This window comes from Cicer arietinum, chromosome 6 (genome assembly GCF_000331145.2).
Source record: "Cicer arietinum cultivar CDC Frontier isolate Library 1 chromosome 6, Cicar.CDCFrontier_v2.0, whole genome shotgun sequence".
NCBI lineage: Eukaryota > Viridiplantae > Streptophyta > Magnoliopsida > Fabales > Fabaceae > Cicer > Cicer arietinum.
In genome coordinates, this window is record NC_021165.2 from 1,251,605 (window position 1) to 1,265,819 (window position 14,215).

The 14,215-nt window shown below is 30.2% G+C and overlaps 1 protein-coding gene across 3 annotated transcripts in view; it reads left to right on the top strand.

Moving 5' to 3' along the window:
• The window catches only part of LOC101502367 (protein DA1-related 2-like), a 6,481-nt gene extending 4,810 nt beyond the window's left edge, over nt 1-1,671 (top strand). For all 3 annotated transcript variants that reach the window (XM_012716581.3, XM_004503148.4, XM_073370444.1), the window contains 5 exons: nt 158-370; nt 454-516; nt 726-841; nt 996-1,054; nt 1,153-1,671. In XM_012716581.3, the coding sequence (XP_012572035.1) occupies nt 158-370; nt 454-516; nt 726-841; nt 996-1,054; nt 1,153-1,472 (771 nt within the window). In that variant the 3' untranslated portion in view covers nt 1,473-1,671. The remainder of the gene's footprint in view (nt 1-157; nt 371-453; nt 517-725; nt 842-995; nt 1,055-1,152) is intronic.
• The last annotated feature ends 12,544 nt before the right edge of the window (nt 1,672-14,215 follow it).

Below are 14,215 nucleotides of genomic sequence, written 5' to 3' on the forward strand. Positions count from 1 at the left end.
TATATATATATATATATATATATATATATATATATATATATATATATATATATATATATATATATATATATATATATTTTAAGATAATGGAAATAACATTTTTCTATATGTTTCTCTCCTTTTCTGATATATATTTTTAATTATCTTCTCCTTGAAGTCTCGCGGTGAAAGATACTTTAGATTGGAAGATGGACGGATTTTGTGCTTTGAGTGCATGGAATCTGCTATAACAGATACTGGTGAATGCCAACCTCTTTATCATGCTATTAGAGACTATTATGAAGGAATGAATATGAGAATCGATCAACAAATCCCCATGCTTCTAGTTGGGAGAGAAGCACTTAATGAAGCCATTGTTGGAGAGAAGAATGTAATGAACCATCTATTGGTTGTTTTTCATTCATATAGGAATTAATGCAATTCTTCTTACTCTTTCTAATTGGTTTCTACCAGGGTTTCCATCACCTGCCAGAAACAAGAGGCTTGTGCCTTTCAGAAGAGCAGACTGTCACCAGTGTATGATTTTCAAAACTGTTTGCTTTCTATGAAGCACTAACACAAACATGGACACCAAACGCGACACTGACACGTTAATAATTTGAGAAAATGGAATGATTTAATGTAATCAGATGTTTCGGTGTAACTTCTGTTTTATCAGATTGGAGCATGTGGATTGTGGAAGCTTTCATGCACTTCCACTTATTTCTGATTTTTTGTTGTTTCAGGTCCATAGATGGTCAAGAATTGGAGGCCATCGATTAATGGGTATGCGAACTCAACCTCAAAAGCTGATTAGAAAATGTGAAGTTACAGCTATTCTTGTTCTCTATGGTCTTCCGAGGTAATTAATATTTAATACACAAAGGAAGCTTCTCTTTTTGCCCCTCTCTAATTAGAGAGACAATGACAGAGACAAATGCTATTATGCTACTTTATGCTTGTGATGATGTTAAGACTTTTTAACAATTGTTCTATTATTTTTATGGAATATGCAGGTTACTCACAGGTGCTATCCTTGCCCATGAGTTGATGCATGGTTGGTTACGCCTTAAAGGTTGTTACATTTATACATTTTGATTTTTTCTTGGCATCAAATTCATTAGTAGTGCATGATTTTATTTTCATCTCATTCATTTATTTTAAACTAAGCAGGTTACCGCAACCTTGATCCTGCAGTAGAGGAAGGTATTTGTCAGCTTCTTTCTTACTTGTGGCTTGATGCAGAAGTGATGTCAGGGTCTAGAACCATGCCATCAACATCATCAGCTTCTTCTTCTTCCTCTTACTCATCGAAGAAAGGTGTGAAATCCAAAGTTGAGAATAAATTGGGTGAATTTTTCATGAACCAGATTGCAAATGATTCTTCCCCAGCTTATGGTGGAGGCTTTAGATCAGCTAATGCAGCTGTTAATAGATACGGTTTACGCTGTACTCTCGAGCATATTCGTTTAACTGGTCAGTTCCCACTGTAATAAAAACAACTTCTTTAAGAAGTTTGGATTGTAGTGTTTGATGTTGGATTGATTTAAATCCAACACACAATGTTGTTGGATAGCTTTTCCTCCTGCCATTTCATGTCTCTGAGGGGAAGGTGTGTTCTATAAGAATGTCCAAATATAAATTCACTACTATTATGCATGCCTTTTAATTCAAGACAATGTTCTTCGTATAGCTGATGCTTTTCCTTCTTATAATTATATGTGCACATGATTTTCTTTTTAATTATTTTTTATATGCGATAAATAAATAATACTCATCCTATAACATGCACCTTCTTTAGCATTTATTTTTCAGACAAAAAGGTAGTGTGCAAATAACAAACAGAGATGATGTGATAATTAAACATTAAATAATATTGCAATTTATTTACGCTTGTTGATTGCATATTTTTGTCTTATCCCTCCGATTACTAGAGAAAACAGATTTAGTAATCTTGCATTGCATCGATCAAAGTTCAAATTTAAATTATCTTGAATAATTGACCCTTATGCAAGTTGATTAACTATTTGAGTTCAAACTATTTAATTTGTAGTATTTATATTTTAAATACTTATAAATATTATTTATTAGATTCTTATGCAAACACATTATGAATCAAAGGCTTGATTCACTCAAAGATATAGAAGATATATATTTATAGACTTAAACTCTGTTTAATAAAATTAAACTATAAGCTTAATAGTTAAAAAATAAACTGATAACTAAAAAAATAACTAATAATTGATAAGTTATAGTTGAAAAATTAATTAATTAAAATTAAAGTATTTGATAAATTTAATTTATAACTGAATTGATAATTATAATTACATCGTCGAAATAAAAAAAAAATGATCAAGTCTATAAATTATTATTAGGTTGGTTGTAAACTTGAAAAAAATTATATCTAATGACATCCTTAAATTTTTAATCGGTTCTTTTAATATAAGAAAAATTATTTTAAGAAATCGACTTCAAATTACTTTAAAATATTTTAACCATCAAATTTTTGTTTCGGATATAACCATTTGTTTTTTTTTTTTTTTTATTATAAAAGTATTTGGTTGCTTTTTGTATAACCATTTGTTAAAAAGAGTCGAATAGCAATAACTTGGTAGTGGGCCTATACTCAAGTTCCACTAAAATACCTAAGCCCAACACGATAGGCTTTATAAACAACATACATACTCCTTTTCCCATTACGCGTTATAGTTACGTTTTTATTTTACGATGCTATGTCGGTTATTTCAGTTTCTTTTTTCTTCAAAGAAAGTATTGAAACTTATGTGAAACGTACTTGTCCCTCACTGTTGCAAGACTCTGTTTGCAGGAAACCATTTTCTCATTCTTGATTTCAATCTTCTGCTTTAATTGATGAAAATGTTTTGTTTCTGAAAACCCTATTTTGTACCAAAGTTTGAAATACACTTTTTACTTTTGTTGTACGATTTTGGAATTTCATTTCAACAGATTTTGTCCCGTCTGGTTTGTATTTGGGATCTCCATTTTCTCATTCTTGATTGTTCAAGAACATTCCATCTTCTGCTTAAAGAAAAAGAATCAAGATGAAATCTTTTTTTAAAAAGGTTGTGGAGTACAAGATTCATAACTCTAGCCTTCTTGAACGTTTTTGTCCCGCAATGTTCGAACTCTGTTTTGCATCAATTTTTAAAAGACTTCCTTTTCGTTAGTTATGGTAAATTTTGAATTTTCTGTGCAAAGTATTTGAATTTATTGGGATACATATTTTCTCATTCTTGATTAGTCAAGAATATTCAATCATGCATGAGAAAAAAACTCTTAATTGAGCAAAACATGATATGTGCCAAAATCTAATTTGGTACCAATATTTTGAAAGAGATTTTTATCTCATTCTTGAATTATTCAATAATATTCGGTCATTTGTTTGAGAAAAAGTCCCTTAATTGAAAAAAACATGTTAACAAGACTCAATTTGGTAACAATATTTTGAAAGAGATTTTTATCTCATTCTTGATTAGTCAAGAATATTCAATCATCTGCTTGAGAAAAAGACCCTTAATTGATCAATACATGTTATGTGCCAAGATCTAGTTTGGTACTAATAGTTTGATACTAATAGTTTGAGAGAGATTTTTATCTCATTCTTGATTAATCAAGAATATTCAATCATCTGCTTCAGAAAAAGACCCTTGAGCATGAGCAAAATACATTTATGTGCCAAGACTCAATTTGGTAACAATTTTTTGAAAGAGATTTTTATCTCATTCTTGATTAGTCAAGAATATTCAATCATCTGCTTGAGAAAAAGACCCTTAATTGAGCAAAACATGTTATGTGCCAAGATCTAGTTTGGTGCCAATTTTTGAAAGAGATTTTTATCTCATTCTTGATTAGTCAAGAATATTCAATCATCTGCTTGAGAAAAAGACCCTTAATTGAACAAAACATGTTATGTGCCAAGATCTAGTTTGCTACTAATATTTTGAGAGATATTTTTATCTCATTCTTGATTAATCAAGAATATTCAATCATCTGCATGAGAAAAAGACCATTAATTGAGCAAAATACGTTATGTGCCAAGAACCAATTTGGTAACAATTTTTTGAAAGAGATTTTTATCCCATTCTTGATTAGTCAAGAATATTCAATCATCTGCTTGAGAAAAAGACCCTTATGTGCCAAGATCTAGTTTGGTGTCAATATTTTGAAAGAGATTTTTATCTCATTCTTGATTAGTCAAGAATATTCAATCACCTGCTTGAGAAAAAGACCCTTAATTGAACAAAACATGTTATGTGCCAAGATCTAGTTTGGTACTAATATTTTGAGAGAGATTTTTATCTCATTCTTGATTAATCAAGAAATTCAATCATCTGCTTGAGAAAAAGACCCTTAATTGAGCAAAATACGTTATGTGTCAAGACCCAATTTGGTAACAATTTTTTGTAAGAGATTTTTATCTCATTCTTGATTAGTCAAGAATATTCAATCATCTGCTGGAGAAAAAGACCCTTAATTGAGCAAAACATGTTATGTGCCAAGATCTAGTTTGGTGCCAATATTTTGACAGAGATTTTTATCTCATTCTTGATTAGTCAAGAATATTCAATCATCTGCTTGAGAAAAAGACCCTTAATTGAACAAAACATGTTATGTGCCAAGATCTAGTTTGGTACTAATATTTTGAGAGAGATTTTTATCTCATTCTTGATTAATCAAGAATATTCAATCATCTGCTTGAGAAAAAGACCCTTAATTGAGCAAAATACGTTATGTGCCACGACCTAATTTGGTAACAATTTTTTGAAAGAGATTTTTATCTCATTCTTGATTAGTCAAGAATATTCAATCATCTGCTTGAGAAAAAGACCCTTATGTGCCAAGATCTAGTTTGGTGTCAATATTTTGAAATAGATTTTTATCTCATTCTTGATTAGTCAAGAATATTCAATCATCTGCTTGAGAAAAATACCCTTAATTGAACAAAACATATTATGTGTCAAGATCTAGTTTGGTACTAATATTTTGAGAGAGATTTTTATTTCATTTTTGATTAATCAAGAATATTCAATCATCTGCTTGAGAAAAAGACCCTTAATTGAACAAAACATGTTATGTGCCAAGATCTAGTTTGGTGCCAATTTTTGAAAGAGATTTTTATCTCATTCTTGATTAGTCAAGAATATTCAATCATCTGCTTGAGAAAAAGACCCTTAATTGAACAAAACATGTTATGTGCCAAGATCTAGTTTGGTGCCAATTTTTGAAAGAGATTTTTATCTCATTCTTGATTAGTCAAGAATATTCAATCATCTGCTTGAGAAAAAGACCCTTAATTGAACAAAACATGTTATGTGCCAAGATCTAGTTTGGTGCCAATTTTTGAAAGAGATTTTTATCTCATTCTTGATTAGTCAAGAATATTCAATCATCTGCTTGAGAAAAAGACCCTTAATTGAACAAAACATGTTATGTGCCAAGATCTAGTTTGGTGCCAATTTTTGAAAGAGATTTTTATCTCATTCTTGATTAGTCAAGAATATTCAATCATCTGCTTGAGAAAAAGACCCTTAATTGAACAAAACATGTTATGTGCCAAGATCTAGTTTGGTGCCAATTTTTGAAAGAGATTTTTATCTCATTCTTGATTAGTCAAGAATATTCAATCATCTGCTTGAGAAAAAGACCCTTAATTGAACAAAACATGTTATGTGCCAAGATCTAGTTTGGTGCCAATTTTTGAAAGAGATTTTTATCTCATTCTTGATTAGTCAAGAATATTCAATCATCTGCTTGAGAAAAAGACCCTTAATTGAACATAACATGTTATGTGCCAAAATCTAGTTTGGTACTAATATTTTGAGAGAGATTTTATCTCATTCTTGATTAATCAAGAATATTCAATCATCTGCTTGAGAAAAAGACTCTTAATTGAGCAAAATACGTTATGTGCCAAGACCTAATTTGGTAATAATTTTTTGAAAGAGATTTTTATCTCATTCTTGATTAGTCAAGAATATTCAATCATCTGCTTGAGAAAAAGACCCTTATGTGCCAAGATCTAGTTTGGTGTCAATATTTTGAAATAGATTTTTATCTCATTCTTGATTAGTCAAGAATATTCAATCATCTGCTTGAGAAAAAGACCCTTATGTGCCAAGATCTAGTTTGGTGTCAATATTTTGAAATAGATTTTTATCTCATTCTTGATTAGTCAAGAATATTCAATCATCTGCTTGAGAAAAATACCCTTAATTGAACAAAACATATTATGTGTCAAGATCTAGTTTGGTACTAATATTTTGAGAGAGATTTTTATCTCATTCTTGATTAGTCAAGAATATTCAATCATCTGCTTGAGAAAAAGACCCTTAATTGAGCAAAACATGTTATGTGCCAAGATCTAGTTTGGTGCCAATTTTTGAAAGAGATTTTTATCCCATTCTTGATTAGTCAAGAATATTCAATCATCTGCTTGAGAAAAAGACCCTTAATTGAGCAAAACATGTTATGTGCCAAGATCTAGTTTGGTGCCAATTTTTGAAAGAGATTTTTATCTCATTCTTGATTAGTCAAGAATATTCAATCATCTGCTTGAGAATAAGACCCTTAATTGAACAAAACATGTTATGTGCCAAAATCTAGTTTGGTACTAATATTTTGAGAGAGATTTTATCTCATTCTTGATTAATCAAGAATATTCAATCATCTGCTTGAGAATAAGACCCTTAATTGAACAAAACATGTTATGTGCCTAGATCTTGTTTGGTACTAATATTTTGAGAGAGATTTTATCTCATTCTTGATTAATCAAGAATATTCAATCATCTGCTTGAGAATAAGACCCTTAATTGAACAAAACATGTTATGTGCCTAGATCTTGTTTGGTACTAATATTTTGAGAGAGATTTTATCTCATTCTTGATTAATCAAGAATATTCAATCATCTGCTTGAGAAAAAGACTCTTAATTGAGCAAAATACGTTATGTGCCAAGACCCAATTTGGTAACAATTTTTTGAAAGAGATTTTTATCTCATTCTTGATTAGTCAAGAATATTCAATCATCTGCTTGAGAAGAAGACCCTTATGTGCCAAGATCTAGTTTGGTGTCAATATTTTCAAATAGATTTTTATCTCATTCTTGATTAGTCAAGAATATTCAATCATCTGCTTGAGAAAAATACCCTTAATTGAACAAAACATGTTATGTGCCAAGATCTTGTTTGGTACTAATATTTTGAGAGAGATTTTATCTCATTCTTGATTAATCAAGAATATTCAATCATCTGCTTGAGAAAAAGACCCTTAATTGAACAAAACATGTTACGTGCCAAGATCTTGTTTGGTACTAATATTTTGAGAGAGATTTTATCTCATTCTTGATTAATCAAGAATATTCAATCATCTGCTTGAGAAAAAGACCCTTAATTGAACAAAACATGTTACGTGCCAAGATCTTGTTTGGTACTAATATTTTGAGAGAGATTTTATCTCATTCTTGATTAATCAAGAATATTCAATCATCTGCTTGAGAAAAAGACCCTTAATTGAACAAAACATGTTACGTGCCAAGATCTTGTTTGGTACTAATATTTTGAGAGAGATTTTATCTCATTCTTGATTAATCAAGAATATTCAATCATCTGCTTGAGAAAAAGACCCTTAATTGAACAAAACATGTTACGTGCCAAGATCTTGTTTGGTACTAATATTTTGAGAGAGATTTTATCTCATTCTTGATTAATCAAGAATATTCAATCATCTGCTTGAGAAAAAGACCCTTAATTGAACAAAACATGTTACGTGCCAAGATCTTGTTTGGTACTAATATTTTGAGAGAGATTTTATCTCATTCTTGATTAATCAAGAATATTCAATCATCTGCTTGAGAAAAAGACCCTTAATTGAACAAAACATGTTACGTGCCAAGATCTTGTTTGGTACTAATATTTTGAGAGAGATTTTATCTCATTCTTGATTAATCAAGAATATTCAATCATCTGCTTGAGAAAAAGACCCTTAATTGAACAAAACATGTTACGTGCCAAGATCTTGTTTGGTACTAATATTTTGAGAGAGATTTTATCTCATTCTTGATTAATCAAGAATATTCAATCATCTGCTTGAGAAAAAGACCCTTAATTGAACAAAACATGTTACGTGCCAAGATCTTGTTTGGTACTAATATTTTGAGAGAGATTTTATCTCATTCTTGATTAATCAAGAATATTCAATCATCTGCTTGAGAAAAAGACCCTTAATTGAACAAAACATGTTACGTGCCAAGATCTTGTTTGGTACTAATATTTTGAGAGAGATTTTATCTCATTCTTGATTAATCAAGAATATTCAATCATCTGCTTGAGAAAAAGACCCTTAATTGAACAAAACATGTTACGTGCCAAGATCTTGTTTGGTACTAATATTTTGAGAGAGATTTTTATCTCATTCTTGATTAGTCAAGAATATTCAATCATCTGCTTGAGAAAAATACCCTTAATTGAACAAAACATGTTATGTGTCAAGATCTTGTTTGGTAATAATATTTTGAGAGAGATTTTTATTTCATTCTTGATTAATCAAGAATATTCAATCATCTGCTTGAGAAAAAGACCCTTAATTGAACAAAACATGTTATGTGCCAAGATATAGTTTGGTACTAATATTTTGAGAGAGATTTTTATCTCATTCTTGATTAATCAAGAATATTCAATCATCTGCTTGAGAAAAAGACTCTTAATTGAGCAAAATACGTTATGTGCCAAGACCCAATTTGGTAACAATTTTTTGAAAGAGATTTTTATCTCATTCTTGATTAGTCAAGAATATTCAATCATCTGCTTGAGAAAAAGACCTTAATTGAGCAAAACATGTTATGTGCCAAGATCTAGTTTGGTGCCAATTTTTGAAAGAGATTTTTATCTCATTCTTGATTAGTCAAGAATATTCAATCATCTGCTTGAGAAAAAGACCCTTAATTGAACAAAACATGTTATGTGCCAAGATCTTGTTTGGTACTAATATTTTGAGAGAGATTTTTATCTCATTCTTGATTAATCAAGAATATTCAATCATCTGCTTGAGAAAAAGACCTTAATTGAGCAAAACACGTTATGTGCCAAGACCCAATTTGGTAACAATTTTTTGAAAGAGATTTTTATCTCATTCTTGAATTATTCAAGAACCTTCAATCTTCTGCTTGATAAATAAAAAAACATTCATTGGGTAAAAATGCTCTGTCCCAAGACCCTATTTGTTTTCAAGATTTTGAAAGAAAAAAACTTTTTAAGGTTGTTAATATGATGGAGTTTTGCACAATTCTGAAATTTTAATTCCAAAAAATTTGCCCCAACTGGTTTAAAATTGAGATATCTATCTTTTCTCATACGTGATTGTTCGAGAACCTTGAAACTTGGCTAAATAAAAAAGAATCTTCAATCTTCTGCTTAAAAAAAAAAATAAAACACTTAAACGGTGGTAATCGATGGATATACTGTTACACAAATTTTGTAAGGGATGGATGTCTTGTGAACTCTTTATTTATAATGTAAGGAATCCATGTTTGGTTAGTGAATTCATAAGGGAAATGAAATGTTCTTTTCTTCTATCATTATCTAAAAATGTGGTATACATGAGCTTAATTACTCCAAATTCGACCACAAGTTGGATATACTTTGTTCCATGATTTTTGTAAGGGATTGAATGTCTTGATGTCTCCAAATTTATAGATGTTACCTTAATGTGAAAGCTAGTTGTTGCTGCCTTAAAGCATGGATAGATAATTTGATATCTTGAGCTTTGATTACTCTAGTCCCTTTGCAACTGTAACCTGAGGCGATTTTGCAGATGAATACTGTATGAGTTTTGACCGTATTTGTGGGATTCAACAATTAACTTTTTTCTTTGTGCGCATTTTGATTGGTTGTAGGCTAGATCTTACCTCTTATGACAGAGTTATATGTCTTGTGTTATCTAGTTAGTTGGTTTTGAAGGAGTAGTAGAGTTTGCTGTTTGGATTTTGCATTGTGCTGCTGTTCGTTTGTTGCTGTGACCAAAGGGAATGTTTTGTTTAATGAAATGGTATGCCTCAAATCTGAATTACCAAAATGATTAATTTGCATTAATGTTTAATAGGTTATAATTAACTGATAGTTAGTAATTGCCATGGAAGTTGATTGATGATCAGATATTTTATCTGTTTTTTATTTGAATTGGATGTCAAATCCTGGATTTTGGAAGGGTTTTCATCATTATGGATTTTTGTCTTGTGAAGCACAAAACAAAAATGGCAGTACTTGTGAAATGCGCCTATGCTTTGAGCAATTCTCATTTGATTATGTGAGTATATACAAAGGTAAGTGTCGTTGTTTTTTCTGTTGTAAACTATTGTGTGTATTTAAGTGGAATTTGTGTGTGGATATGTTTGACTACAGCTTTAAAGATCCTGGGCAAAGGCTTACACCTAGAAGTATTATTTTTTTATTATGATTCAAATTAGAGAAACCAATCATGTGAAAATCTTACTTCAAAGATCAAATTGGTTCAAGACTTTTCATACACATCAATAAGTTAGTGACATTATAATAATAGTCAAGGCCACCATTATGTTTCAAATATTAATTAAATAATATCAAGTTACTTGTGTTTGGTGAGCATATGATTGCATGTGATGTCATACTTCTTCCCTTTATATTATGAGAAATGCTCAACTTTTTTCAAGTGATCATGCTATTCAAATTTTATGTATTTTCTGCACAATCTAATATTGCAGGTAGAACATGCAAAATTGAGACCTGTGGCAAGTGGTCTTTTGACATCTATTCAAGGACTTTCTTTTCTTGGATTTCAACTGCTTTTGGGTTTTGTTATTCTTCTACAGCTTAATAATTTTAGGTTAGTGTTAATTTTGTCTGTCAAGATCTATGGTTAACGTCTACCAGTGTTATGTTGGGGTTTTAGACTAATAAATTTGCAATATCTCTCAATCAGTTATGAAAAATGGCACCTATGACGTGTGTTTCATGTCCAAATCTAAAGGCCACTAGTATTTACACTATTGTAGTGTGGCCCTGATTTCCAAAGCTCCAAATCAGTTATGAAAAATTCATTCAAAAGGCCACTAGTATTTACAATGTTGTAAATACAATTGAAGAACTATTGATATGCACATGAATATCGCATACCAGCAATCCTTAGCAGCAGCCAAACACCTTAATAACCACTACAAGAAAAATCTTAATTTGTGGTCAATTTTACAAATATTTTGTGGCTGAAAAAAACCCTCACAAATTAGTGATCGAAAAAGCTCTCACAAATACAAAAATTGAAATTGGTCTTTATTTGTGGCTGAAAAAGCCCTCACAAATGTTTAAAAATTTAGGTGGATTTTGTGGCTGCCTAACCTCTCACAAAATCACACGTTGTGATTTTGTGAGGGCTTAGGCAGCCACAAAATCCACCTAAATTTTTAAGATTTTTGTGAGGGCTTTTACGGCCACAAACTTTTGTGAGTGTAAAGGCTGCCACAAATGTCTGAAGGGACGTTACACTTTGTGGCTGCAAAGGCCGCCACAAAAGTCTGAGCCTTTGCATTTTGTGGCTGCAAATGCCGCCACAAAAGAATAAAGTTACGTGACATTTTTTGGCCGCCCAGACCGCCACAAATTTTATACCTGTTACATTTTGTGGTTGTTTTGGCCGCCACAAAGGATCAACCAAATCCTATATATATTACTCCACTCCTCTCATCATTTTTCACTTCTAACTTCTCTCTAAACCCCCCTTCTAAATTTTCTCTCCACCTTCTCTCTACTAAAAATATTCCTCCAACGTTGCTTCAATTTTGGTAAGTTTATATTATATTATATATTTAGTTTTTTTTTTTTTAATTTTATTTTTGATTTGAAGTTATTTATGTAATTAATATTATTGAATTTTAAATAAATTAAAATCCATAAAGTAATATAGTTTTAAATATATAATATTAATAATAATTCAATCATTTAAAATTTTATTTCGGTTTATATAATTATACTGGTCTTGATACTAATTTATTATATTGTTTGCAAATTAATTAATGCTCCCCTAATTGCCATATAAAGTAAAATTTATTGATTTTAATATAACTATTTTTTTTTAAACTATATTACTTTATTGATTTTAATTTATTTGGGTTGGTAGTAATTACTTTAATTATTATTAATATTATATTTTTATATATAATATTTATTTTAATTTTCAAATTTAAATTTAAATTTAATTTAAATTTAATTTAAATTTAAATATTATATTTTAAATTTAATTTAAATGATAATTAAATTGTAATATTATATTTTTAATTTAAATGTTTAATTTATATTCAGATTAGTTTATTATATATTAAATTTATTTTATATTGATATTATATTTTAAATTTAATTGTAATTTAAATTTAAATTTTCAATTTATATTCATATTAATTTATTATATATAATATTATAATAAAGTATTAATTTCGAATTTAAAAAATTAATTTTTTTAATATACTTAATATTTTGTGGCGGCCTAAGCCCTCACAAAATATTAATTTTTTAATCTGGATGATCCTTTGTGGCGGCCTAAACCCTCACAAATGGAAGCATTTGTGGCGGTCTGGGCCCTCACAAAGGCTGAATTTTTTAAAACCAGCATGTCCTTTGTGGCGGCCTGTGCCCTCACAAAGGCAGGTTTTTGTGGCTGCAAAGGCCCTCACAAAGGCAGTCTTTTGTGGCTGCAAAAGCCCTCACAAACGGTAACGTGTTTTACAAACTTTGTGACTGCAAAAGCCCTCACAAAAGTTTGTGACCAGCTTATTTGTGGCTGCCTAAGGCCGCCGCAAATAACCCCTTTGTGGCTGCTATTTGCCCTTTGTGATGGCTTTTGGTCCTCACAAATTCCTTCTTTTCTTGTAGTGAACACCCCTCCAACCACAAACAAAAACACCCCATAACAATTCCCTACAAATTACAATCACATTATTAACTTCCACTTGCTTAAGACATCACAATGCAGCAAAGTTTCCCAGGCCATACAGTCTGAGACCAGATTTGGCCTAACCACATGTTGGAACATAGAGTATGTTATTGTGTAAATTTTAAAATTTGTTTAAGTCCCACATTGGAAAGAATTTTTTTCTAAAGTCACACATTAGAACCGGTAATATCTTCGGTGACATAAGTTGTGAATTTTACACAGTTTTTCGAAACTCAAAATTAACAATTTTAAGACATTTCTTTCTGATATGTCAACCTAAGAGATTACTAGATTTGGTTATGTTGCCTCTTATTTCAATAAACTATTTAAGTTTGAAGCAAATAAAAAATAATAAGAAAGTTGGAGAATTAATTCATGGGAGAATAATGATGAGAATTATATTCTTAATGAACTTGTTGATGATCTGTATAACTACTACAGTTCCAACAATACTGCTAGAGATGCTCTGAATAAGTATGTTGTGAACTGTTATACAGAGTATCAGATGACCGATGATAGATCCGTGGAGGCACACTCCCATTAAATTAAATGTTGAAATTTAATATATGTCCTTCTATTTGAATGTTGAAATCAATAAAATGTTTTTTTCTTCTTACATGTAGTGTGATATTAATTTTGACATGCTAGACTTTGTGATAACATGTTATTTTTAAATGATTTTGAAAAATGTGATTCTTATAGTCAAACTAAAATAACAAAGAGTTCACATATTGTCATGACCCAAAAACTAAGTTATACCTCTAGCCTAGAAAGCCTATCAACTAACTTAACAATTAAACAACTAAATTGTTCTCAATAACCATTTCAAAAATATATATTTTTTCTCGAAATTTCGACATAGTATTCTTTGTAACTTCAACATTCCTAAATTTATAAAATTCCTGTTTAACTTTCAATTCAGTCATAATCCAAAGAACATAGTCTAATTGTTTAATACATTTCCCAAAAAAAGACTTTTTAGACTCCAAAATAGCTGCAAATTACATCAGATTCAACAGACTTTACAAAAAAATGATTCTCGATCAAAGAGGTCTATCAAAAAGAAATATGGTCGAGACTTGAATCTACTAACACTTTGCTACTCAACTGTCTGTGAATCTGGAGAAAAAAAAATAAACATGAAAGGGTAAGTAACGAAAACTTAGTGAGGAGACAACAACCACTATCAACTAGAAGAGAAACACGAAAAGGTACGAATAACTGCTTTACAATCTTGTGGCGATTATGTTATACATATAATAAAA